The sequence below is a fragment of the Pyrus communis genome, chromosome 17 (assembly GCF_041283825.1).
Source record: "Pyrus communis isolate YQ-2024b chromosome 17, ASM4128382v1, whole genome shotgun sequence".
NCBI lineage: Eukaryota > Viridiplantae > Streptophyta > Magnoliopsida > Rosales > Rosaceae > Pyrus > Pyrus communis.
This window is the reverse complement of record NC_142581.1, coordinates 2769022-2789948: the sequence shown is the minus strand read 5'-3', so window position 1 is coordinate 2789948 and position 20927 is coordinate 2769022. Positions and strand designations below refer to the sequence as shown.

At 39.4% G+C, this 20927-nt stretch overlaps 5 protein-coding genes across 5 annotated transcripts; 3 read left to right on the top strand and 2 right to left on the bottom strand.

The window, feature by feature from the left end:
- Nucleotides 1–154: 154 nt before the first annotated feature.
- Nucleotides 155–2427, bottom strand: LOC137709265 (AP2-like ethylene-responsive transcription factor At1g79700). The gene is made up of 7 exons (XM_068448357.2): nucleotides 2004–2427; nucleotides 1835–1917; nucleotides 1587–1684; nucleotides 1429–1502; nucleotides 1293–1343; nucleotides 1112–1188; nucleotides 155–901 (listed from the first exon to the last, which is right to left on the bottom strand). Exons 1-7 carry the CDS (start codon nucleotides 2231–2233, stop codon nucleotides 456–458), a joined length of 1059 nt encoding a protein of 352 aa, XP_068304458.2. The 5' UTR covers nucleotides 2234–2427; the 3' UTR covers nucleotides 155–455.
- Nucleotides 2428–4563: 2136 nt separating this feature from the next.
- Nucleotides 4564–10072, top strand: LOC137749570 (FACT complex subunit SSRP1). The gene is made up of 16 exons (XM_068489689.2): nucleotides 4564–4829; nucleotides 5336–5521; nucleotides 5818–5923; nucleotides 6363–6499; nucleotides 6706–6789; nucleotides 6890–6984; nucleotides 7152–7260; nucleotides 7488–7574; nucleotides 7660–7752; nucleotides 7873–8070; nucleotides 8168–8313; nucleotides 8399–8549; nucleotides 9003–9101; nucleotides 9186–9371; nucleotides 9470–9548; nucleotides 9644–10072. The coding sequence occupies exons 1-16, from the start codon at nucleotides 4776–4778 to the stop codon at nucleotides 9763–9765; spliced, it is 1932 nt and encodes a 643-aa protein (XP_068345790.2). The 5' UTR covers nucleotides 4564–4775; the 3' UTR covers nucleotides 9766–10072.
- A 445-nt stretch (nucleotides 10073–10517) lies between these two features.
- Nucleotides 10518–12896, bottom strand: LOC137749394 (pectate lyase-like). The gene is made up of 4 exons (XM_068489486.2): nucleotides 12453–12896; nucleotides 11476–12160; nucleotides 11131–11373; nucleotides 10518–11037 (listed from the first exon to the last, which is right to left on the bottom strand). The coding sequence occupies exons 1-4, from the start codon at nucleotides 12662–12664 to the stop codon at nucleotides 10813–10815; spliced, it is 1365 nt and encodes a 454-aa protein (XP_068345587.2). The 5' UTR covers nucleotides 12665–12896; the 3' UTR covers nucleotides 10518–10812.
- Nucleotides 12897–14256: 1360 nt separating this feature from the next.
- LOC137749395 (outer plastidial membrane protein porin) lies at nucleotides 14257–16750 on the top strand. The gene is made up of 6 exons (XM_068489487.2): nucleotides 14257–14471; nucleotides 14613–14680; nucleotides 15331–15441; nucleotides 15711–15797; nucleotides 15919–16127; nucleotides 16240–16750. Exons 1-6 carry the CDS (start codon nucleotides 14426–14428, stop codon nucleotides 16544–16546), a joined length of 828 nt encoding a protein of 275 aa, XP_068345588.2. The 5' UTR covers nucleotides 14257–14425; the 3' UTR covers nucleotides 16547–16750.
- A 1773-nt stretch (nucleotides 16751–18523) lies between these two features.
- LOC137749207 (glucan endo-1,3-beta-D-glucosidase-like) lies at nucleotides 18524–20628 on the top strand. The gene has a single exon (XM_068489320.2). The coding sequence runs from the start codon at nucleotides 18574–18576 to the stop codon at nucleotides 20626–20628; it is 2055 nt and encodes a 684-aa protein (XP_068345421.2). The 5' UTR covers nucleotides 18524–18573.
- Nucleotides 20629–20927: the final 299 nt, after the last annotated feature.

Here is a 20927-nt window from a genome sequence, read left to right as displayed (position 1 = left end):
ATATATAGACGATCCGTGGAACCCAGTGTGAGACCATAGCAGCTGCAAGTTAACACTGGGTTCCACAGATTGCGGAAGTCGGTTGGCCAAATTTTTTTTGAAGGAAAGTTGTTGATGCAGAAACTGAGCGAGTTGGAATTATTACATTCCCAAAACCATGAACTCGACGTTATTAAAGTGTCTAATTTACATTGATATGCAGCATCAATCTCAAACTGTACACATTTGATGTGCCAGTTCTGCTTGCTTACAAATAATACAAAATTTTCTTCCCATACGACGATGTTCTTGTTCTGTTTCGCATGCATCTAAGAACAGAAAAATAGAGTCTCCGAAGCATTTGCCTTTGTGGGTTGATTGAGCAAAATCGTGCTTGCAATGTTGTTCCATGGATTGTCGCCGTCGGTGGTGGAGGAGCAATCAAATGGGTTGTCGCCGGTTCCCTCATAGAAGATTCAACCGTACTCATCATCGCTACCCACCTGGGGTTGGTTCTTTGGTTCCTTGCCGTCGGTGCTGTCATCCTCGGAGAAATTTGAGTTCTTCTGAACCAGCTCTCGGAATATTGAAGATTGAAGGAGGAGACCAAGTGCAGTGGGAGAAGATGACTTGCTGCCGGCGTTAAGATTGGTGCTGCTTCGGGTAACTTCTTGCTTTCGTGGAGAGTTCAGATAGTCAGAGGCAAAAGGGTTGGTGTGTGAGAAGGATGTTTCGTCTGCTTGGATGAACGGCATGTTCTGAGGCTCTGTGACTGATTCTGGTTCTTGAGTGGCTACGGTGTCGCCAACTTTTGGCTTCAACCATCTTATGTAAGAACTCAGGTCAAAACTGGTGACGGCATTGATCCCTCTGTGCTCAATCGCTGCAATGTCGTAGGCTCGAGCTGCTTCCTCTTGGGTACCTGAAATGACATAGAAACACGTCACTCGGTGTCTTCGTTATGAATAACCGATTGTTGATATATCATCATTAACGTGTTGATATATCATCAATAATTGTTGATAGATCGTTAAGAACGAACGTGTTTGCACAGATTATTTTTCAATTTCCTCTTTCGTGACAGCTTCTTTCACAGTATCCAAACTGGTTTTCGGGTTTGAAGACAACTTACTGTAAGTGCCAAGGTAGAGGTACTTGTTTTCGAAAACTCTTCCGATTCTTGCTTCCCATCTGCCGTTATGATGGTGCCTGCAAAATATACATATGCACAAAATAATCATCAGACACTTTTCTTCATTAGTAATTGTCTGAAGAATTTGACTCGAAGATAATCGAAATATTAAGAATATTACCTTGCTACTCCTCTGTACTTAGATACACCTCTTGAAAACCCACTGCTGTTTCTGTAACAAAAGGAAACACCTACTATTTTAGGAAATTCAGAGATCAAGGAAATTCTCAACTGCAGAAAGATGTTTGAGGACGTACCTTCTTAACGAGGCCAAAAACTCTTCTTTCGTGACAGATTGCATGATCTCGATTTCTTTCTCATAGTCCGATATCTGCAAATTAACAGTAGGGTTTTATGTTAAACTTCCAAAACCATGCAAAAGCACACAACATTACTTTGTCTTGAGATTTCGTACCGGGAAGTTGGTGAAAGTCGATGCTCCCCAGTACTTGAGTGCTGCTAAATCATATGCTCTTGCAGCAGATTCTTCTTTGTCATAAGCTCCAAGGTAAACTGCTCAGTCCAAATAGTCCATCCGAAAGCGATACAATACAACACAAGATTTCAAACAAGGAAGCAGATATCAGTACCAGAAGGCTAGATGATTAAAAACAGTGAAGTAAAATACATAAAAAATTAAATAAAAATGAACGTATAATCTACCTTGTTTCCCTTTTTTCTTCTGTGTTACATTCCATGAGAGCTTATCCCACAAGTGAGCTTCGAATCGACCAGTCCACCGATGCCTGTTAAACAAACAAATTAGCTTAATATTTTTACACACGAAAGAAGAAACCACATAAAACCATTGAAACTTATGTTCTTTTCTAACCTGCTGACACCACGAAATCTCGAGCTTCTCTTCATGGTGGTAGTAAGAGTTTGATCGGCTAGCTTTTGCAGCAACTTCTGCTCAGTGTGGCTGTTTTCGCAACTAACCGCAACTGGAGGCGGGTCTCTTCTCCTTCTGTTGACACACCCGGCAGCCTGAGCCTCAGGGTCTTCTGCACACAGGTGGCGCCTCCCAGGGTTCTCTTCATTCTTCACCATCGTCAACTCCATCTCTTATAACAAGCCCTCGATCGATCAGGCTCTTTTATTTCTCTTCTTCCTTCAATCTGTGGTCTTTGTTTCCGTGGTTGCTTAGACGGTAAGGAAGGATATTTGAACGTTTATATAATTTGTGTGCTTGTTTCGGATTTATGCTGTTTTTGTTTTGTGTTGCCACAACTGCTTTGGATTAGAAAAGGGGAACGATGAAATCAAAGCATCTAAGAAAATTTTAAATGTCCGTACTGTGTTTGGTAAACACAAATATCCAAAATTCTAAAGGTTCCATGTGGTTTTGGAGTTGCTCATATGGCCGGTTCGTTGCTGCTGCTGCATGCGGCATGCCAGTCAACATGTGCAAGGTTTCATGCCAGTTTAAATTCTTGAAGGGTTTTCCCGTCCATTCAATGGTTGTGTATATAATATACAATTGCACACACACATATGTGTGTGTGTATATATTTAAAAAAGGGAATGATGATTTTAACTTGGTGCAATAGGGTAGACGACACATTATCATAACCAATTGATTTAATTTACATATGTATTTTTCTTATAAATTAACATAATCGACAACTGCAATGATTAGATAATTTAAATTCGGGTAACTTTCAAGCATCAAAAGTAACTTTCAAAGTTTAATTGCGGTTAATTTGTTCATATAAGATTTGAGTTTCAACCTCATCTACTTATAGCAATCAACATACTATATCCACATTGTCTAAAGATTGGTATGAAGTAAAACTCATACCCCCTTTAAATTTGTTCTCACTACGATCTATGGGTGAAATTTTTGGTTGTCACTGATTATGTGCAACTATATTTCCATATAATCACTGAATATTAGAAAGATAGACACATGATAATGTATAGTATAACTAGTGATTCGATAGGTTTACTTTCATGCCGAAATAAGTTTCAGGCAGCTGGCATGAAGGTGACCGAAACAACCCAACAAAATAAAAGATTAAAAAACGAATGCGTGTGCTGATCTTGGTCATTGACATCGACCAGCTGAAAGTTCTTGCTGATCTTCGTCATTGACATCGACCAGCTGCAAGTTCCTGCAAATCAACCATGTTTATCTTATTATTATTTTATATATACATATATATATATATATATATAACAAGAACAGTAGACCACTGTAGAAAAAGCAAGAAAACAAGTAGAAAGATGGAGTGTTTGTCAAGAAATAATGATTTTTTTTTAAAACAGCTGGTCGGTTTCTGATTCTAAAATTCCTTAGGGCTCGTCGGTGAGTTTGGAATTTTATGTTTAATTAGTCTTTAATTAATATAGTAATTAATTACATTCAGGTTCTGATGCTTTTTTGAGGCTGATACCTACGGATCCCACGGTATTTCCTAGGAAATTTTTTCTTTGAAAATAATAATTTCAACAGATATTGTTGTTAATATTGTTATATATTATTTACTTCTCATAATGTACTTGCTAATTGTAGTACTAACTAATATATATTTAAGGAATTCCGAGTCTCTGTAGTTAGGGTTGTGCATTTACTCGCATTTCATAAAATCTTAAGCATTAAAATGATCCAATGACTTTGGAGAAGAGGTTAAGTTTGTCATTTTAATGAAAATTGATGGTAAGTTCAAGCTTCCGTTTCCCAATCTCCTCCCTCTTTGTGGGGAGATTTTTTCAATGTGCCGACTAGAGAAACAGAGGAGATGGGGGAGTTGAAACGAGGACTAATGGCAAGATATGTTCAATTTAGAGAGTGAGATAAACGAGGAAAAAAAAATTCAAGCTGACTTGTTCTCTCCAGCATCATTGGATCGTTTGAATGTTTAAAATTTTATAAAATGTGGGTAAATACACGGTTTCTAAATGTAGAGACTCGAGATCCTATGTAGAGACTCAAGTTTTATTCTCTTTTGACCTCTCCTTTATTTTCAACATAAAAAAGAAAGGTTTTTTTTTAGTTAAAATGGTTTTTGATATTGGCATAACTTTTCACTTTGGTCCAGTGAAAATCTATAGAAATGGTTCCTAAATTTGTCCACCTTTAATCATTTTGGTCATTCTGTGAGAAATCTTTGTGAAATGGAAAAGCAAGTGGAGGGGTTGATTAGACAAAAATTACCCTTAATTGAACGAAGATTTTTCACGAAATGACCAAAATGATTAACATTGGACAAACTCAGGGATCACTTTTATCATTTTTCAATCTCAAGAACTAAAGAATTATGCTAATCTCAAGAACAACAATAGCTAAAACGCGAAAAAAGAAAAGTTCGTATAAACGGGCTTGTGAATGGGACAGATACCACCCCAGCCCAATTAGTTTATAGTTGGGCTTGCTTGGGTTTCAAAACGACAGCGCAACACCAACATCGCATCTCAATTGGCGCGCATTGGGGGCAGTGCGCAATGCGCACCGCCAATCCAACTATAAAACAAAACTCCCTCCTCTCCCACTCTCTCCATCTCGAACGCACACACCCTCACGCTTCAAACCTTCACTACTTCTTTCTCTCATGCTCGAAGCTTAGCTCCGCAGTCGGGTTCGATTCCTCGACGGTGAGAAACCATGACGGACGGCCACCTCTTCAACAACATCTCAATCGGTGGCCGCGGCGGCACGGTTAGTCTCTCTATTCCCGGCTCCGATTCGTGGTAGCTGGAATTTTTGGGGTTTCGTTCGTCGATTAGGGTTTTTCCTTCTGAACTTTTTCAAATGCGATATGAATGAGTCCTCTTTGGTTTGGGAATGAAGTTGGTTTCAGTTTATTTGGTTCGGTTGAATTTCGTGTAGAAATGAGGGTTTTTGGGGATTCCGGTAGCTGGGTTTTCTTTCTACTGGTCCCTTTGAAACCCTAATTTGTTCCTTCCTGGATTTTTCTGTGATTTTTGTGCAATTTGGTTGTGGATAAATTTGTAATTATTAATTTTGTGCAGAGCGGGAATTGTAGGGTTTGGGATAGGGAAGTCGGGGTTTTGTTTCGGTTGTTCGTGTTGAATTTCCATTCATTTAAGTTTCAATGAAGTCTTTCACTTTTTGGTGACGAGAAATTTGAATATGCTCTGCTTGGTTGCCATGGAAATCCGAGGAAATGTAAACTAACTCATTGTGTTGCATGTGGAATGCAGAATCCAGGGCAGCTTAAAATATTTTCAGGAGGAATTTTATGGAAAAAACAGGGAGGTGGTAAAGCAGTCGAGGTTGATAAAGCTGACATTGTTGGGGTAACATGGATGAAGGTCCCAAAGACTAACCAACTTGGTGTTCAGATTAAAGACGGGTTATACTACAAGTTCATTGGATTTCGTGACCAGGTTGGTGAGCATTTACATAGAATTATTCACTGATCCACTTCTTGTCTTATGTTTTTGTTTAATATATACTACAAAAAGTCTTGTAATTATTTAACAAATGCGCATCCATAAGAACTTTCATTCACTAGGTGATGGTTTAAACTGTGTATTTTTTTTTTCATGCATCTGAGGCATGCCAATTGTGATTTTGATTTATGATAGACTAAACTAAAAAGTAGCTTTCAGTCAATGATGCTCTGCAGGGATATGAACTGCATACTGATTTTTGGCTCTTTAATGCTGTGATTGCGTTGTAGGACGTCACTAGTTTGACCAATTATTTTCAAAATACATGTGGGTTAACACCAGCGGAGAAGCAACTTTCTGTAAGCGGACGTAATTGGGGAGAAGTTGATTTAAGTGGTCAGTGATGTTCTCTTATATTCAAGTTGCCTGTTGTCTACTTATTTTGATCTACCTTGCATTCTTTGTTATGATCACTTTTTTCTTGTAAAATTGCTTTTTTCCATGTTTTTTGGTATGTGGATGGATTCTCAATTTCTCATTGATGAAAGTTGGGAAAATGATTTCTGCTTGCTACATCTTTAAACATAATGTGCAGCTGAAATTGCTTGAAGTTGGTTCTTCCATTTTCACATTTTTCAACTTAATGCTTTGTCTTTTATGGAGTCTTAGAGCAACTGGACATTTCTTTTTGTGCATGTTGAATATCCTTAAGAAATGGTCTTGTGCGGTGCTGTTATGATTTTTTTACCATTCGTCCATGTATGATTCCTTCTCTGACGATAATGATTCCCTTGGTTGTATCATTGGTTTGTTAAACATCTCTTCCGTTCTGCAGGGAATATGCTGACTTTCTTGGTTGACTCCAAGCAAGCATTTGAGGTATCTTTGGCTGATGTCTCACAAACACAACTTCAGGGAAAAAATGATGTCATCTTAGAGTTCCATGTGGATGATACCACAGGAGCTAATGAGGTTTGTTGCTTATATTTGGTGTTTCATATACTTTTTCCTAAAGATGGTGGGAATTTCTACATTGATACTTATGGTTCTATAGTTACCCATAGTTAGATATGAGCTCTCTTTGGCATAAAATCTAGGTTTTTTCTTGAGTAATTAATAGTTCCATACTGAGTTGTTTGCTTATGAGTATTTTTCTATTTGTGTTATATTTACAACAGAAAGATTCGTTGATGGAAATAAGCTTTCATATACCCAACTCCAACACTCAATTTGTTGGTGACGAGAGTCATCCTCCTGCTCAGGTAAGTTAGTTCTTGCTATGTGATGAGAGTTTTGTATGTCCTTTTTTTTCATTGATCTTGCAATTGATATATTGATAATTTCTAATTGAATATTATGTAGGTTTTTCGTGACAAAATCTCGTCGATGGCAGATGTTGGTTCTGGAGGTGAAGATGCTGTTACCACATTTGATAGCATTGCAATCCTCACACCAAGGTAGATATTAATGAAAATGCTAGGGATACTGCACCTACTTTGATCCATACTAGCATAGGAACATGCGCCGTCTGTATTTATTAGATTATGCGTATATGTACTATGCTGGTGCATGGATTTCTTTCCATATGCAATGCCAGGCTAATGGAAGTACTCGTTTAATGTAGGGGTCGCTACAGCGTGGAACTTCATCTTTCATTCTTGCGGCTACAAGGACAGGCTAATGATTTCAAAATTCAGTACAGCAGTGTTGTTCGGCTGTTTCTACTTCCGAAGGTTTCACTCTTATCTTGGGCACTAAAATTAGTTTTTCACTTGTTCTTCTTCCAAAGCAAAGCTTTTGTTATACATAATTATCTTAGTCACCTATAACATTGTTCCATGCATATTAGTGAGTTCTATTCAAGGGCTGAAAGGATTATCAGTGTTCTAAATACTCCATTCTTGGAACCAGTTACTGTGGCTTTGGAATATCTATAATAGATTCTTCTTTGTTTGTGCAGTCTAACCAGCCTCATACCTATGTTGTTGTTACTCTTGATCCTCCTATCCGTAAAGGGCAAACATTGTACCCACATATTGTTTTGCAGGTAGTGTTTGTTTCTTTGCCTTGTTGATGACCAGTTTGATTTTTTTTCAATGTTTCCTTCAATTGACATCTTCTGTCTTGTGAAGTTTGAAACTGACCTCGTGTATCAAACCGACCTGGCAATGAGTGAAGAACTTATGAACACGAAGTACAAGGACAAGTTAGAACTATCTTATAAGGTAGATAGTTCCTTCTACTCTCCTGAAGATTGTAATCTAACAAACTGTTGTTTTATTTGTTTAAAACAGTGTGCTAATTGACGTGTGCTGTCGTTATTTCTTTTATTTTTAAATTAACAGGGACTAATGCATGAAGTGTTCACCACAATACTGCGTGGCTTGTCTGGTGCCAAAGTTACGAAACCGGGAAAATTTCGCAGCTGTCAAGATGGTTATGCTGTCAAATCTTCATTGAAAGCTGAAGATGGTGTTCTATATCCTCTGGAGAAGAGCTTCTTTTTTCTACCAAAACCTCCCACCCTTATTCTTCATGATCAGGTAGAATATGCATGCATATGATTGAGATTATAGTGCTGATATACCTGATTGATAAGTGGAACCTCACCCTTTTTCTTTTTGGTGTTTCTGTTACAAGATTGACTATGTGGAATTTGAGAGGCATGGCGCTGGAGGCTCAAATATGCACTATTTTGATCTTCTCATCAGACTCAAAAGTGAGCAAGAACACCTGTTCCGAAACATTCAGAGGAATGAATATCATAATCTTTTTGACTTCATCAGGTTGGTAATGAGTGCTGGTTTCCATAGTTGGTCTTTGGTGCTGTGGATTTTAAAATTTGACCTTTTGGCGACATGTCATGTGCAGTTCAAAGGGTCTCAAAATCATGAACTTAGGAGAGGGCCAAGCAGCAAATGGTGGTGTGGCTCCTCTTCTTGATGACGCAGATGATGATGCTGTTGACCCGCATCTTGTCCGTGTGAAGAATGAAGCTGGTGATGATGAGAGTGATGAAGAGGTGGAACTTTTATCCTATATTATTTGTTTACTTTTGTTTTTTTCTTGGTCTGATTCTCTTTGGATCGAATGTATCATGGACTGCACTATTAATAGGATACAGTTTGGCAAACTACTTATATTTTTCTTTCCTATTGCTATGTATATCCTTTGTCGATCTGTAAAATGCTGAAAGTTCTTCTGTAGTTTGTAAAAGCGGATGTTTGTGAACAGGACACTTGTAGTAGATACTCTATCCACACTTAAAACATACATCAATTATGTCGTTCGGACTTTAATCAAAAATTTTTTGGATAGTTGGATAGTTGGTAATTCCATAACTGTTTTCCTTGGGCACTCGTGGTTAGTTCTAGTAGTTTCATGCATCCGTGTGTGTTTCTGCAAGTACACTTTTGTGTTGACATGTGTCGTGATATTCCAGTCTAAATGTGTTGAACGTGTTTAACTTTGGCAGGATGAAGATTTTGTTATTGACAAGGATGATGGAGGTTCTCCTACTGATGACTCCGGTGAGGATGATTCTGATGCTAGTGAAAGCGGAGGTGAAAAAGAGGCAAGTCATTTCTATTAATTTTGCTGGCCTAGTAATTATAATTGTGAGAAGATTTATCAATGTAACATGAATTGTCAATTTCAGAAGCCTGCAAAAAAGGAGTCTCGTAAGGAACCTTCAACTTCCAAGGTACCATCTTCCAAGAAACAAAAAACCAAAGATGCAGGTGAAGATGGTTCAAAGAAGAAAAAACAGAAGAAGAAAAAGGATCCAAATGCACCGAAAAGAGCGATGTCTGGTTTCATGTTCTTTTCAAACACGGAGAGAGAGGTGGGTTTTTTAATTTCTACCTTTTGGTTCTAACTTTTGGTCCAGGTTCTTATCAACGTTTCGAAGAAAATTACTGACCTTATTTGTGTTGACCACAGAATGTAAAGAGAGAGAACCCTGGAATTGCGTTTACTGATGTGGGGAGAGCACTTGGAGAGAAGTGGAAAAAGATGTCGGGTATGTATGCTTCGACTAAATTGCATCCAGTGTGCTTCCACAACATGATGAATTTTTGCGAATTATAACTTAACGCCATGTTTTCCATTTTTCAGCTGATGAAAAGGAGCCATATGAAGCAAAGGCTCGTCAAGATAAAGAACGCTACAAGGATGAAATTAGTGGCTACAAGAACCCCCAACCCATGAACATAGATTCGGGCAACGAATCTGATTGAAAGCGCGTCGATTAAGATAGGAAATGGAACGAGGCAGTTTTTAGTTCGAAGAGTAGTGTTTCCTTTGGCTCTTGCTCATCGGTAGGATTTGTGTTAGTTTCTTTCTAGCATCTATGTATTTTATTTGTACAATGTATGGTTAACATTATATACTTGATGTACTAGTTAGGTCATAAAATACCTGTTTTCGTGCCAAGACGACTATTTTCAGATACTCCGAGTTTCCAGTACGGTGTCTTGCATGCTTGTAACCCAAAAATATTTGTAGTGCTCTTCTTTCCTGTTAATAGAACAACTACTTCCGGTAGTCTCCTCTATCTCAACCCTTATTTCAATCTTCTTTAATTGAAATCGGAGGCGGCAGTGGCGGTGGCGGTGGCCACGGTTGCCTATGGTGGTGTTCCAACGCCTGAACTTCACAGGAAATATGGACCCTCATTTATGATTTGCCTAAATGTTTTCTGGTTAAATTTTCAAATGTTTCCAATACCCTTGTAATTCTCAATCTAAAACTACATTTCCTTTCAAGGCACCCGTACTTTCATCTCTTTTGTACCTGAAAACGGTAGCGACGCCATGAACGACAGTCGAATATCTCTGTATTATCTACAATCTTATTCTTTTTATGAAGTAAATTTTTTGTTTAGAGATGTTTCAAGCTGAATACATTTCTTGCTACAAAAGAAAATGAATAAAAACCCGAAAAAAATTTAAAATTTAAAATTAAAAGCCGTTCGTACTCGCAAACAATGTTCATAACTCCACAAATTTGGATTGGATTCTCTACTTGTCTCGCTTTTATTTGCTTTTTATTGCTTAGGGTGTAAATATTACTACAACATAACCCTTGGGTTTGTTTATACATAATATAGATTAAAACACAAATAAAAACAAGCAAGTAAAAGAATCTATGTCCATATTTCTCTACACTTCACCGTCACTTCTTCATTTGTTTCTCTTCATTTATCACACTTCACCTTCCGGCACCGGCCGGCCGCCTATCCATTTGATCACCATTGATATATAGTTAGGTCTTTTATGTTTGTTCTAGCATGGGTGGCCAACATTGCATTTGAGAGAACCTGCAAAGCGTGTGAGCCTTGAGACGTATGTGCCTGGCCTTGCCTTCATCACGTCTAACTTTCCAAATCCATGGTTCTTGTTAGGCACACCAGATTGAACAAAGAATGCTCCGTTTAGCATAAGATCTCCTTCTGATCTCCATTGCCAGCTCTTCCATACGCTCTCTGGTGCATAGTCTCTCTTCGTCACCTGTAAATTCAAGCGTCACAAAATTAAAACATTACTTCAGTAATCATGTGTTCGCGTACGTATTAATTGATAATATTGTTTTCGTGTATGTACTTCTTTTGCAGCCTGGTTCGGTGGGGCGATGAATCGGTTGCCCTGGCTGATAATTGTGGGGTGAGAGCTTCCTCCGATGGCATACATGATCCAATGTGTGTAGTCATTGTTCACAACATGGATAAATCCCCATCTGCATCTTGGCATTCTCTGTATCAATCCCTTGCCGAAATGGTTAAATGCAACTGTTATCTGCATGATTGCGTCCCCAGAAAACCCATCGCTACTTCCGAAAAGCATCACCTGCACCATTAGTGTCGCCAATTAGTTACTCTTTGTTATCCTATTTTGTAATGTCAATAACATTTCCCGACCATTATCATTTAAAAATAAACAAAAACGTACGTCGTTGTGACGGGTGAAGTGGCTGTTGGATATGGTTATAGCAGTGGATCCTTGAATGGCGTCGATGAGCCCATCGGCGCAATTCCACATAGAAAGATGGTCAAGCCAAATGTTAGACGATCCGTAGATGGAGATACCATCTCCGTCGCTCTGCGTGCGAATCCCGATGTGATCCACGGAGTCCCTGATCATACCTCCATTGCCCGGTACAGTGTCGTGGATGCGGAGGCCATGAATAATCACGTTCTGCACGAACTGGAGTGTGATCCCAGCGCCATGAGCAATATGTACATTTGCCCCGCGTGCGTCAATTGTCTTGTGGCTTGTTACTATGAGCTCCTGGGTCAGCCTGATGACCATGCTGCGTGCAAATATGATCCACAAGGGTTGCTTTTGGATCACCGCGTGACGTAGGGTTCCGGGTTTAGGGTCTTGGATACTGTCGTCCGAAGGGTCGGTGACGATGTAGTAAGCCCCTTTCTTGCCTCCGCGTGTCTTGCGGCCGAAGCCTTTCACGCAGCTGGCCAGGTGCTTGCGGTTGTCAGCCCAGTTGGCCTGGCATCGCCAGCAGCGGTCGATCGGGTTTGTGGCCTTGCAAGGGCCCGTGTAACGTTTGCCTAACAGATGCCTCCCTGTGCTGTTGCCCGCAGCATGATCGTCGTCGTGGTCGTCCTCAATGATGGTCCTGCGTTACCATGCATGGTCGATTAAGGATATTGTTATTTGTACCACCTAACTAATTATCGTCTTGTTTTTAATAAATAGACGATATATGTACAACATGAACGTTAAAAACCCTACATTATCATCATGCATGATCACTTTCGAGCACTACTACTGATTACCAGTGCGTCGCCCTTCGTTTAAAAGAACATATTCAGATGAAATGATACAAACATTGGGAAAGAAACGCAACAATATAGATTGATAAACAAAATTTGAAGAGAATAAAGGATAAAAATGTCGGATTTACGTACATTTCAACGCTTTCGTTGAAGTCCTCGGTTACTCGTTCCGGGTTGGGTTGGTAGGCCTTGAGAGCTGCCTTCTGAGCTTTCAGGGCTCGTTGCTGCCATACAGAGTCGAACTCAGCAATGTTGAGGGTGTCATTTTGTGTCTCAGCCTTCAAGCTTGGAACCAGCATGCAGAAAGATATCATAAGAAAGGCCAAATTGAGCTTCGACGCCATTGGTCCAAGTATATTTTTTTGCCCTTTTTTTTCGTTTTTTTTTTTTTTTTTTTTTTTTTAATAATTTTTTTTAGAACAAAGTTTCTAGAAATGGCAAGGTCTATGAGATCGAGCCCAGGTTTTAACCGGGATCAGATTCCAGCCCAGCTAGACCTTGCCAGAAAAAGATTAATTGAAAAAAAGAAAAAAAAAAGATTCTAAAGTATATTGCAATACTATTGTAGTGCTTGTTTTTCTCAATGAAAATTTTGAATTTTATAGAGAAAACGTTGTCTAAATTTAGAACCGTAGAAGGTGGGAACCATCTTCTTCTAACGGTTGACAGTTTGCCCAAAATGTGAGGACAGGACTCAATGGAACATCCTATACCCCACTACATTTTCGTGGTGCTAAAGTTTTACGTGATGAGAGAGATAGACAGTTTCATATACAAACAAAGAGTGAAAGTTTACGACCGTTTTGTTGAAGTTTTCCGTCGCATCCAGGTCATTTCTATTAGATTGCAGTTAGCTAACTGAAGTGGTACAATCAACCACAATCATGTACTTAATTAGCATATCCTTAATTAATCTCTTTCATGGGTTATAATTGATTATTAGTTATAGTTAACCATAATCTTCCCCACAATAAATACAACCTGTTTTGTTTCCTTGAAATTGTTCACTTCTTTAATAACTCATAAATATAACAGAAGAAAATAATACAGAATGAAATATTTTGACATATCGGTCTATAGTTTTGCATGATATTAAATTGCCACATAATCTATTAAATTTAAATTTGATTTTTACATTTGACATTTTCGTTAGAGATCCTCTTATGATGCATGTCATACTCCAAAATATGGTGGAGGGACCATTATTACAATTGGGCTAAAGTTGGGAGACTGTTGTTCTAATTAGGTTAAAGTTGAGAGAACATTGCTCCAATTGAGTTAGAGTTAAGGGATAACTTCTTTAATTGGGTTAAAATCGAGGGAGCATTGCTACAGTTTTTCTTATTTGGTTTCCATATTTGTCTTTTGATTCAGCCTCACATCCATGACACGTGACTCATTTTGACGGAAGTTCTAACAGAGTTGATGAAAATGAACATAGTTGCACGTTTAGATGAGTTGAGGAACTAATAGTCACAAAATTTTAATTAATGAACTATTACTCCAATTGAGTTAAAATTAAAAAACCATTGCTATGAGTTTCTCAAATAATTCCAATCTTTGTGTAGTACTAAACAAGAGATGTCATTGTCACAGCCACTAATTTTGTTATGATAGGATCATCACAACCATTTTATTTTTCACCACAAAGAAAATGATGAATAAACTATATAAAAAAACCTATTATTTATTTTCTTGGTAAATTATAGGAAAAAAGATAAAGTCCTTTGCTTTGGGGAAAAGAAAAAGACCAATTTGGTAAAATTCACCAGATCAAATTAGCTTGGCCGAAACTCCAAGTCTCACGGGTAAATTCACAAAAAATAAATAAAATCTAGAAAATAGACGAATCAACGGTGAGGAAAGCGAGATCCGACGGCCACGATTTAATCGAAAATGAAAAATAGAGTAAAAATAAAAAACTCGCCGAAAAGAAAGGTGAAATTGAAATCGGGTGAGTGATTTAGGGTATTTCGCCTCCCCCAATATATATCGCTCATTGCCTTTCGCCATTTCTCACTTCTGCTTCTCAGAGAGCTACAGAGACGCCCAAATCCCTTCTGGGTTCCATTTTTCGCCTTCAAATCCCAAATCTTTGCTGAGAAATGGTGGGACCTGGGCTTTACACCGACATCGGCAAGAAAGCTAGAGGTATAGCTATCCCTCCTTTTACATTATCTGATATATGTATGTATATGTGTGTATATATGTGTATGTATAAATTTGGTTGTAAAAATCTGATGGGTTTTTCTTAAATTTCATTTTTTCTAATGGGTTTTTGTTAAATTTCAGATCTTCTGTACAAGGATTACCAGAGCGACAAGAAGTTCACCATCACTACCTTCTCTCCCACTGGAGTGGTGAGCTCTTTCCCTCTTTTTTCTTGCTCTGAGATCTATATCTTTGCGTTTGTGTATGTATATTCACTTGTTGAATCTTTAGGTTTTTGTTTCTTGATATGAGACATATAGTTTTATTCCTCTTTCGGAGAAATTATTTGGCTCCGATTGAAACTCCTAACTTTCTGTTTCATATTATGCTTAGTGGTTTAGCTTGTAACCTTTTTTCTCCTGTTAATTTTTTTCAAAGTTGATTAATATTTTGGGTTAGAATTTGGTGGCATTTAAGCTTGAAGTGTTAATTATTGATTTATTTCTGTGATTATGTTGAATTGGTGAGTTGAACTAACATCCTTTGCGGCTTAGTTATTAGATTTTGTTGTATTTAAGAACTTTTTTATTTTATGCTGGGGTGCCGATTCTTTGCTAGTTTTGAGTTAACTTCTTTCGGTTGTATGATCATATTTTGTTGAGTTTAAGAAATTTAGTGGATTTTCTAGCCAAACTCAATGAGCAGCGTAATATTACAAGTGATTCATATAATTTTCCGTGTACTTTTTCCTTGCACATACCATTCTTACCGACTCTTCGTTCAACATGACCAGCCCTATAGTTTACAAGTTCTAAGTTAACCATATTTCCTAGAATTACTTACCGCTTCATATCTGCAGGCTATCACTACTTCAGCAACCAACAAGGGTGAGCTTTTTCTGGGTGATGTGAACACTCAGTTGAAAAACAAGAATGTCACAACTGATATCAAAGTTGACACCGACTCCAATGTAAGTACACATCCGTTTATGTTTCTTTTCCTTCTATTTTGTTTTACTGGATCCTATTGAGGTTTTTATTGTAAATGCCTTAAGTATTTTCATTTTTCCTTGCTTTTTGTTTGACACCCACATGTCCTTTAGAAATAGTGTTAAATGTTCATTCAGATATAATGGAACTGAGGAGCTTTACTACATTAACAACTGAATAAATAAATTATTTTAATTTACTCATATTTTCTTGCTAAGTTGTGTTTACCAAAGGTTTGTTTTGTTATCAGCTGTCCACCACTATTACGGTTGATCAACCTGCTCCTGGCCTGAAGGCAATCTTTAGCTTCAAAGTTCCTGATCAGAGGTCTGGCAAGGTAGGACTGTTATATGTGGTAAAACTTGTGGGTCGATGCTGTTCACTCTGTGTAGTAAAGCATTTCATTAATCCGGGTCAGTTTTAGAATTGCTATCTAATATGTGGGTGATTGTTAACAGGTGGAACTCCAATATCTGCATGACTTTGCGGGGATAAGCTCCAGTGTTGGTTTGACAGCCAACCCTATTGTTAACTTCTCCGGTGTTATTGGAACCAATCAGCTTGCACTTGGTACTGATCTGTCATTTGACACCAAGACTGGGATTTTGACTAAATGCAATGCTGGATTGAGCTTCTGCAATGCTGATCTAATTGCTGCATTGACCCTGTAAGTATTCTTTTGGTTGTCTAAGATTGGCTTGTTTGATTTTACGTATATTGGCCTCGTGATGTTGAACTTTTGGTGCATGGTGCGATAAAGATTAGTTTTCGTGATACAGGAATGATAAAGGTGACATCCTCAGTGCATCGTACTATCACAGTGTCAATCCCCTCTCCAACACAGCTGTTGGTGCCGAGGTGACTCACAGGTTTCCCACCAACGAGAATACCATCACTCTTGGCACCCAGCACGCCCTTGATCCATTGACAACGATTAAGGCACGTGTGAACAACTTTGGCAAGGCAAGTGCCCTGGTCCAGCACGAGTGGCGCCCAAAGTCATTCGTCACTGTTTCAGGAGAGGTAGACACCAAGGCCATTGAGAAGAGCGCCAAGATTGGGTTGGCTCTCGCTCTCAAGCCATGAGCGGGCTCATTGCTCACTGCGGCAGAGAGCAGAGGTAGAGCGTAGTATAGTTGTCTTTCCAGGCTGACTTCTATTCGGTTCTAAAATGTTTGTTTCTTTTTTCTCGGAACAAGTCCATATGGTAGAGGAAATCGTTCTATTTTGTTGGCATCGGTTTGTAAAAATAAAAATTTGATGGTTTCAGACATTCTGCTACCTTTTTTATGGCTGTGTTAGCGGAGGATGATGATGCCCGATAGAGTCTAAATTTTGTTGCCATTTTTCTTGTCCGTTTCGGTACTTTTTCTCCTCCTATAAGCAATGATATTTCGGGCTTTTTTTGCATCTTCAAATTGCCACATGGGTCGGCAAATATGTATTTGAAGAATCGTATTTGTATAATCCGTTGGAGATGCTCTAATTAAAACAAAACCTTATATAATTAGGTGACCAAAAAATGAAAATAAGGTTTCCTAGTTTTTGAAATCTCTCCTAAATCTCACTGACCTTTCCTTTCTAATTTCCCACTTAAGGTTGGAACCCTTACGAAGGCTGGAATTACATATTCAAAGCGTCCCCATTGATCCCCTCTTTAATTCTCTTGTTTTGTCTTCTTGCTACGGATGGCGGAGCTTGAAGAAGTTGTAGTTAGTTTCTGTCTTCAAGAGGGTCGAATTGCGTGGAATAAATATGAGCCTCTTCAATTTAATAAAAACATTCTTTCCAGTAGCAAATAAAAGTCCACGTATCACCTCTAAAAATTTTCGATTTTTTTTTTTTTTACCACCGCATTATGTTTCTCTCTTCCAAGAAGAGAGTTTTTCTCTCCTTGTGAGAGCCTTTCTTATTAGTGTTTGGATGTTCCCCGTTTCGTCCTTCCCACAACCGCCGACCTTAGCTATGGCCAGGGTCGGTGGCAGTCCTCTTCTTCTCCTTTTCCAGTTTTCTTTTCCTTTCCTTCTCCCTGAGCTTCTGTTTCCCCCTCTCCAGGGGCTTGATCATCATTTTTTTTCCAACTTCTTGTGCCCCTGATTTCTCTGTCTGTAGCCCCTTTTTCCCTGATTTCCTTCCTCCCTTCCACTTCCTTTCCACTTTTCCCCCTTTTTTTCTTCATTCTCTCCTCCCTTCCACTTTCCTTCTTCCTTCCTTCCACTTTTTTTCCTTGAGCCGTTTCTTCATTTTTCCCTTTCTTTGCATCTTCTTTCCATTTTTTTTCTCATTTTTCCTCCACTTTCCTCGCCACTTCACTCCGTCTTCAACCCAATCAGCCCCATGCTTCTTCGACTTCACATCCTGGTTTGGCTTCTACATCTTTGTACTACGATTTTTCGCGTTTTACCCGGAAGATGTGTAGAGTTTTCGTGTTCACATCACCTCCTTCCTTGGGATTGCCTTTGATGGCACTATTGTTAGTGGGGTGCTCTTTCCCACTGGCTTCCTTCGTTTTGGGTTTCACTTTGTGGGCCCTGTTGCTAACAGGTTGCTTCTTCCTGCCAGCTTCTTTCGATATGTAGCAGCTACCGGTGCGGTGCTCGGCGGTGTTTGGGATTTGTTTTGGGGTTCTGTTTTCACTCAGTTTTCTTCTAGTTTTGGGGCTCTGTTCAACTTCTTTTCAGGTGTGTGCAGGGAACATTCGTTTCTGTTGGTTGGTAAGCGGCTTTCTGGCGACAGCGGGTTGAAGCTGTTAGGGTTTGTTTTGGACCCAAACTTTTATTTTGGGCTCTTTAGTTGCTTCTGAGGTCCTTTTTATTTATATATATCTCGGCCTTTTCTTATGTAATTATTGTGTTGAAATAAAACAACTTTTCACCAAAAAAAAAAATGAGCAAGTTACACAAAAAACCATATTTGTTGAGGAGAAAAATCACAATACGTTTCCCAGTTCTCAAAACTAGTAATTCCAAATCTGACAAGGATTTCAAATTTCCCACGTAAATTAGGAATCCCTGTAAAATCTCGTACATAACCATAGAATCCCTATAAAATATACAAGTCCGATTGAAATACTGATAATTTACAACTAGTTTACGAACTAAATCAAAGGCATCATGGCAAGCATGCTCTCTTCTCTTGCTCTCGTCGTCTGTGTACTGTGTTTTTCGGCATTGATTCCGCAGGCTACCCCCGCCCCGTTCCTCTTCCCGGAAGCTCAGTCCACCATCGTCCCCGACCCTTCAACCTTCTTTGCCTCGAACCTCCTCTCATCCCCGCTCCCCACCAACTCCTTCTTCCAAAACTTTGTCCTCGGCAATGGCGATCAACCTGAATACATCCACCCCTACACCATCAGATCAGCCAACTCTTCTCTATCTCTTGCTTACCCGTCTTTCTCCTACACCTCTACCGTCGTATCCACAACCCCGTTCAAAGCCGACCTCACCATCGCCTCAACTTCAAATAGCAACGGTCACCATGTAGTCTCCGACTTCAATGATTTGAGTGTGACATTGGACTTTCCCTCCTCCAACCTCCGCTTCTACCTGGTTCGAGGAAGCCCCTTTCTCACCTGCTTTGTTTATCGTCCCACGTCAGTTTCTATATCGACCGATCATACCACTGTCTCGGCATCCTCAGCGAGTGGCTCGAGCACCAAGTTCATCGTCAAGCTCGACAATGGTCACACATGGCTAATATATACATCCTCACCAACTGAATTTACTGACAGCGACTCATCCACGTTAACTCTTAAAGAATTTTCTGGGATTTTTCGTGTTGCTGTAATGCCGGATCCTGATCCTAAATCTGAGCAAGTTCTCGACCACTTCAGTTCTTGTTACCCGACTTCTGGTGCAGCTGTGCTCGAAAACTCAAATACTTTGTCGTATAAGTTCGAAAAGATAGGTGGAGACTTGCTCATGCTAGCTCATCCTCTACATCTCAAGCTTCTGTCCAACGCCACAATTTTGCAAGATTTTAAGTACAAAAGCATCGACGGGGATTTGATTGGCGTTGTGGGTGATTCGTGGGTGTTAGCACCGAAGCCTATTCCAGTCACATGGAATTCCGTTGGAGGTGTAAAAAAGGATTCGTTTTCAGAGATCATATCTGCGCTTCGTCGAGATGTTGACGCTCTTAGTTCAACAGAATCAACTACCACGTCTTCATACTTTTACGGGAAACTAGTTGCTAGAGCTGCGAGGCTGGCTCTGATCGCCGAGGAGGTAGCCTGTCCTGATGTAATCCCTGCGATTAGGACATTCTTGAGCAATAAAATCGAGCCGTGGTTGGATAGTACTTTTAGCGGCAACGGATTCTTGCATGATAAAACATGGGGTGGACTTGTTACCAAATCCTCCACAACTGATCCAGCTGCAGATTTCGGGTTTGGTCTTTACTCCGATCACCATTTTCATCTGGGGTACTTTATATACGGAATTTCCGTGTTAGCAAAGATTGATCCTGCATGGGGAGAGAAGTACAGGCCTCAAGCTTACTCACTCGTGGAGGATTTTCTCAACAAGGACAAGCAATCGAATCCAAATTACACGCGTCTGAGATGCTTTGATCTTTATAAGTTGCACTCATGGGCGGCAGGGTTGACAGAATTCGCAGACGGGAGGAATCAAGAGAGTACGAGTGAGGCAGTTAATGCGTACTATGCAGCTGCTCTAATGGGGAAAGCGTATAAAGATGCGCAACTTGAGGCCACCGGTTCGCTGCTTACTACATTGGAAATTCAGGCAGCTCAAATGTGGTGGCATGTGAGAGAGGGAGGAGAGAATCAAATTTACGAGCAAGATTTCGCGAAGGAGAATCGGGTTGTGGGAGTTTTATGGTCGACCAGGAGAGACAGCGGGCTTTGGTTTGCGACTGCGGAGGCAAAAGAAATCAGACTTGGAATCCAAATGGTGCCTGTTTTGCCAGTTACTGAGGTATTGTTCTCTGATGTTGGATTTGCCAGTGAGCTAGTGAACTGGGCATCGCCGGCCCTCGGCAGGACGGGAGTCACGGAAGCATGGAAAGGATTTGTGTACGCATTACAAGGGATGTACGACAAAGAAGGCGCTTTGGAGAGGATTAGAGGCTTGGAAAAATTCGACGATGGAAACTCCCGCTGCAATCTCTTATGGTGGATTCACAGTAGATCAACTTTTGTTGGTTAATTTCTTCTTGTATGAGTTCTTTTTTTTTTTTTTTTTTTTAATTTCATATTCTTTTCCGTAATTTTTTTAACGATCCAAATCTTTTATGCAAAAATAAAAAAACTACGTAAATCCAAAACATTAAGACATTCAACTGTAATGACAAAATCAAATGAATACGGTCCCTTAAAAAAAAACCTAAAATAACTACCATTTAAGCCAACGGTCATATGATCTCAATTTTAAAGTAATTTTTGGTAGATAATCTTTGACCAAAACCTTAGTTATAGTTTAAGAATACAGACACATACATACATACA

What these genes read in the sequence shown, in the direction of transcription:
- LOC137749570 (XM_068489689.2), top strand. Translation starts at nt 4,776, where the DNA reads ATGACGGACGGCCACCTCTTCAACAACATCTCAATCGGTGGCCGCGGC. An exon ending in TCGGTGGCCGCGGCGGCACG is followed by an intron (nt 4,830 to 5,335) that starts GTTAGTCTCTCT and finishes TGTGGAATGCAG; the next exon opens with AATCCAGGGCAGCTTAAAAT. An exon ending in ATTGCAATCCTCACACCAAG is followed by an intron (nt 6,985 to 7,151) that starts GTAGATATTAAT and finishes CGTTTAATGTAG; the next exon opens with GGGTCGCTACAGCGTGGAAC.
- LOC137749394 (XM_068489486.2), bottom strand. Translation starts at nt 12,664, where the DNA reads ATGGCGTCGAAGCTCAATTTGGCCTTTCTTATGATATCTTTCTGCATG. An exon ending in ACTTCACCCGTCACAACGAC is followed by an intron (nt 11,374 to 11,475) that starts GTACGTTTTTGT and finishes CTAATGGTGCAG; the next exon opens with GTGATGCTTTTCGGAAGTAG. An exon ending in CGAACCAGGCTGCAAAAGAA is followed by an intron (nt 11,038 to 11,130) that starts GTACATACACGA and finishes TTGAATTTACAG; the next exon opens with GTGACGAAGAGAGACTATGC.
- LOC137749395 (XM_068489487.2), top strand. Translation starts at nt 14,426, where the DNA reads ATGGTGGGACCTGGGCTTTACACCGACATCGGCAAGAAAGCTAGAG. An exon ending in CTGATCAGAGGTCTGGCAAG is followed by an intron (nt 15,798 to 15,918) that starts GTAGGACTGTTA and finishes GATTGTTAACAG; the next exon opens with GTGGAACTCCAATATCTGCA. An exon ending in CTAATTGCTGCATTGACCCT is followed by an intron (nt 16,128 to 16,239) that starts GTAAGTATTCTT and finishes TTCGTGATACAG; the next exon opens with GAATGATAAAGGTGACATCC.
- LOC137709265 (XM_068448357.2), bottom strand. Translation starts at nt 2,233, where the DNA reads ATGGAGTTGACGATGGTGAAGAATGAAGAGAACCCTGGGAGGCGCCAC. An exon ending in AGATTTCGTGGTGTCAGCAG is followed by an intron (nt 1,918 to 2,003) that starts GTTAGAAAAGAA and finishes TTTGTTTAACAG; the next exon opens with GCATCGGTGGACTGGTCGAT. An exon ending in CGACTTTCACCAACTTCCCG is followed by an intron (nt 1,503 to 1,586) that starts GTACGAAATCTC and finishes GTTAATTTGCAG; the next exon opens with ATATCGGACTATGAGAAAGA.
- LOC137749207 (XM_068489320.2), top strand. Translation starts at nt 18,574, where the DNA reads ATGGCAAGCATGCTCTCTTCTCTTGCTCTCGTCGTCTGTGTACTGTGT.